The 4,478-nt window shown below is 42.7% G+C and overlaps 1 protein-coding gene across 1 annotated transcript; it reads right to left on the reverse strand.

Moving 5' to 3' along the window:
* Nucleotides 1–694: 694 nt before the first annotated feature.
* On the reverse strand, nt 695–4,478 carry LOC147867158 (putative alpha,alpha-trehalose-phosphate synthase [UDP-forming] 7). The gene is made up of 3 exons (XM_087314941.1): nt 2,233–4,478; nt 1,805–2,081; nt 695–1,365 (listed from the first exon to the last, which is right to left on the reverse strand). The coding sequence occupies exons 1-3, from the start codon at nt 4,227–4,229 to the stop codon at nt 1,030–1,032; spliced, it is 2,610 nt and encodes an 869-aa protein (XP_087171067.1). The 5' UTR covers nt 4,230–4,478; the 3' UTR covers nt 695–1,029.

The raw sequence follows: 4,478 nt of genomic DNA on the forward strand, positions 1-4,478 counted from the left end.
GATCAAGTTTGACTTGGTGTCAACTCAAGCAACCCATGTGGAAAATGACAAGACAATATTAACTTCAATGCCATGCATGTGTCCTTACAAAGTCTTGAGTCTACAGACCATTTGACCACAACATAAAGTTAACCTTTCACAAGACGCATCATGATTCATACCATCATCTCAATAACTCTATTCATGATTTGTTGGCGTTAAAATATTGGCTATTTCAATTGCTAGCTATTGGATGTTAAAACATTTGCAATTGGAAACACTCAAGCTAATTAATCTTACAATTTGAAGTTTTCCAACACTTGGAAAGCAAGCGACAAACAATCCAACTCATTAGCATTAGTAATATAATATGATGTACAAGAGTGGAGAGAGAATGTTGTATCATGATGGTTTTTGTTTCTCACAAACTACAAAGCCCTTTTCCTCTTGTGTTGCATAGAAAGACCATGTGCTAGAAAGTCTCGAGTCTACCAGATCATTTGACTGCCGCATAAAGTTAATGATATCTTTTGGATCAACCTTTCATAAAACACATCATACCATATCATCCCAATAACTCTCTTCCTAATTTGTTGGCATTCAAAGTATTGGTTGTTTCAATTGCTAGCTATTGGACGTTAAAACATTTGCAATTGGAAACTTTCAAGCTAATTAATCTTATAATTTAAGTTCTCCAACACTTAGAAAGCAAGCCACAAACAATCGAAATCATTAGCATTAGTATATAATATAATGTACAATATGTGGAGAGAGAGAGAGAGAGAGAGAGAATGTTGTTTCATGATTGTATTTGTTTCTCACAAACTATATAACCCTTTTCCTCTTGTGTTACATAGAAAGATGATAACAAAAGAAAGTGTGAGTATAAATAAGAAAGAATCAATGAATTTGGAGGGAATATGCTAATGGTAAACTACATTTCCCTCAAGGAAAAGGGTTCCCCACCCCCCTTCTTTCCTAATACTTGTTAGGGTTCCTTTTTCTTTTTGTTTCAGGCATTTGATGATTTACACCACCTTTTTCTCATCTTCATCGCAGCTTCTCACTCGAGGAATACATGTTATGGTGCTTGATGATACCATGTGTCTCTTGTGCTTCCAAAGGTTGTGTGAGGCCAGTTAACATCTTGATAACCTCTATTGTATCGTCCACATAGTATTTGGCTTTACTAGGTTTTTGTCCAACCGTACAAGCAAATACCTCAGCCAAGGGTGTCTGAGGGAAACCCTCCATAGCCATTGCAATCCTCTCAAACATATCTTCGTCAGACCTATCATCTCCAATGCATAAGACAAACTCCGGGGGCGTACCACGTTCCACCATAGACAATATCAACTCATCTGCAACTCTTCCCTTGGTCACTCCCTACAATCCATTGAATTTCATTCCATTAAGACAAACAACATACGCATGGAAGAATCAAAAGAAGGAACAAAACAATACATTATGTACTAAGTCACATATAAAAGCATTTGGGAGACTTTAGACATGCACAATAAATGTAATGCTTTACAAGTTCAAATGAGGTAACTACCTTATAGAAACCTAAAAGACTTCAAAATATAAACACAATAATTTGATGGTATAATTGTGATTTGCAACACAACATAGATGGGGTTTGATCTTGCATTCTTACTTATGCAAAGCTCTCGATACTTTTAATGGAAATGCTAATGATTTGCAAAACTCCATTCCTAGGGTTCAAGGCTTGAGTTGAGCCATGGGTATCATTCCTTACTTATACAAAACTTTTCATAATTTTTAGTTTAAGGTCATGGATTGACTAAAGAACTATATGGTATACCTGAGGTTTCACTTCTACTATAAGGTGACCACTTTTAACTGTGACGGGTTTGTTAGCGAGCATGCTTTCTAAATGGTCAATGAGTTCTTTAGCTTGCCACGATCCGAAGTCAGGATCGGCATCTTGATAGTGCCATACCAAGGCACTCTCTTTGACTTCTATGTATGACCCATCCGTGCTTTCGGTGTAACGTTTCAATACAGGTTCCACAACCTCCTTCCAACTAAAATCGGACATTCGAGGTCCCGATGTCTCCCACTCTTGCTCTTGGTTCCACCTACACATGATCAAAAAGAAAGAAAACAGAAACAAACACGATGTTACTCGAGATGATGAAATGTAATATGATAATACTCTTGGGTCGGGTCGGGTTGATCACACTCTTTTGAACAAGCAAGAAATGTTTAAGGTTGTGAAGCGAACAAAACCTGTTGAAATATCCGTGCTCCGCGGAGAGGCCGAGCCGTTTGCACGGAGCGAACCATTCGTCCAAGACATTTCGGCTCCTCCCGCTCACAATGAAGACCAAGTTGTTGGGGTCATTGCACAAGTTGTCGAGCATGGATATGATATGGGGGCCGGGGGACTTGTCGATGGCATTGGATGGGACGATGGTCCCATCATAATCAAGCAAAATCACTCGATTTGTGGTACTCTTATATGCCGACGTGATATTCTCCACGGAAAGCTTCCGGAAGCTAGGGTCTAGCGCCACGATCCGGAACCCAAAACCAAACCCGATGCCCCAACACCTATGTTGGGCATGATCTTTGCATGTCCGTTCCAAGTCGGCCATGAAGCTCCGGACCCAAAACGCGACATCATGTGTGCTCACATACTTGTAATGCTTCTCATGCCTCATTTCCTTCTCGGCATCGGCCATGGTTAGGGCACATAGCATCGCCTCCACCACATTGTCGGTGTCCCAAGGGTTCACCCTCATAGCTCCGCTTAGAGAAGGGGAGCACCCGATAAATTCGGATATGACTAGCATACTCTGGCTAGACTTGGCCGAGCCCCTAGAGACGGTGTATTCATATGGTATGAGGTTCAATCCATCCCTAACTGCAGTCACAACACAGCATTGTGCCATGGTGTAGTACGCGATCTTCTCATTGAGTGATACCGTCCGTCGGATCAACACAACGGGCCTATAATCCTCTGTTCCGAAAGACTCATTGATCCTCCTCACTAGCATATGGATCTCATCCTCGACCTCCGAGATCTCTGGGGCCTTTGTAGGGTTTGCGATTTGTACCAAGACGAGCTTCCCTAGCCAGTGCGGGTGGTTCTGCAAGAGCTGTTCGAACGCGAGAAGCTTCAATCCGATGCCTTGGAAGACATCGAGGTCATCCATCCCGAGAATCATCGTCTTACCTTTGAATTCTTCCTTTAGTTCCTCAATCTTCGCTCGTGTTTCGGACATTTCCAAGCTCGCCATGAGGCGGCCCATGTGAATGCCGATGGGCGATATCTTGATGCCCACCGTCCTACCGCAATACTCTAATCCAATATACCCCCTCTGGGTCTTGAAATGGAGCCCTAACATGCGGCTACAACACGAGAGGAAATGGCGGGCATAGTCGAACGTGTGGAAGCCGATCAAATCGGCATTCAAAAGGCCTCTCAAGATCTCTTCTCGGACGGGGAAGGTCCGATAAATCTCCGAAGAAGGGAACGGGGTGTGGAGGAAGAAACCCAGCTTCACTTTATAGTGTCTCCTCCTTAGGAATGTGGGCAATGCCATGAGGTGATAGTCATGAACCCACACGAAATCATCGTCCGAATTGATGACTTCAATAACCCTATCCGCGAATATCTTGTTCACCGAGACATAGGCCCGCCAGAGCGAGGGCTCGAACCGGGACCCGTAGGTCGAGTCCAATGTCATGGGGAGCATGTAGTGAAACAGAGGCCATAGATGGTGCTTGCAGAAGCCATCAAAGTACTTCTTTCTTAGGTCTCGATCGACAAACACGGGCAGGCAATCGAACTTCTCGAGTAAGGCCGTGGCTATGGCCTCGTGTTGAGACGGATCTATGTCTATGTCGGCATTCAAGCAGCCCACATAGAGAACTTGTGTGTTCTTAGGCAATCCATCTTTGATCTGTAATAAGAGAGAGTTTTGATCCAGGGAGAAGGCCCAAGATCCATCATTTGGGTCTTTAGCCTCCACATGTAGAGGAAGCATATCAGCCACTATTATGGTCTTCTTCCGGGCTATCTTCGGAGATGAAGGTAAGAAGCTCGAGGTAGGGCTCACAATCATCGGGTTCCCTTCTGCTTCTTCACCATTGTTGGCAGAGATCAAAACCCCTGCTGCCCCAATTCCCATCACTTTGGGCAAGGCTCTGCTTAGATTAGAGAGGGTCTTGTGATAATTTGCTGTTAAATCCAACAGATTTGAGTAAGAACTTGAAACCATTTGTGCTCCTCAGCCCCCTCTGATTTTTCTTTTTCTTTTCTCTTTTTTCTTTTTTTTTAACTTGTATTGAGAGGATAGGGCTTGTGGGCGATTTATGTATGGAAACAGAAATGGATATGAAGGTATGCTATGCTATTCAAGCAGCAAGAATTCGATATAATCTTCTTTCTTTTCTTTCTTTTCTTTCTTTCTTTCTTTCTTTTCTTTTCTTTCTTTCTTCTTTTAAAAGAGAAGTTAGGTTTAGCCAAG

This window comes from Azolla caroliniana, unplaced genomic scaffold, assembly GCF_043228905.1.
Source record: "Azolla caroliniana isolate FFs.n. ecotype wild unplaced genomic scaffold, voAzoCaro1.0.p SCAF_2, whole genome shotgun sequence".
Lineage (NCBI taxonomy): Eukaryota > Viridiplantae > Streptophyta > Polypodiopsida > Salviniales > Salviniaceae > Azolla > Azolla caroliniana.

Bases quoted from the DNA above. Each gene is read 5' to 3' on its own strand.
- LOC147867158 (XM_087314941.1), bottom strand. From the start codon at position 4,229: ATGGTTTCAAGTTCTTACTCAAATCTGTTGGATTTAACAGCAAATTAT. The intron at 2,082-2,232 runs GTTTTGTTCGCT...GATCATGTGTAG, and splicing joins GAGCACGGATATTTCAACAG to GTGGAACCAAGAGCAAGAGT. The intron at 1,366-1,804 runs GTATACCATATA...AATGGATTGTAG, and splicing joins TAGTAGAAGTGAAACCTCAG to GGAGTGACCAAGGGAAGAGT.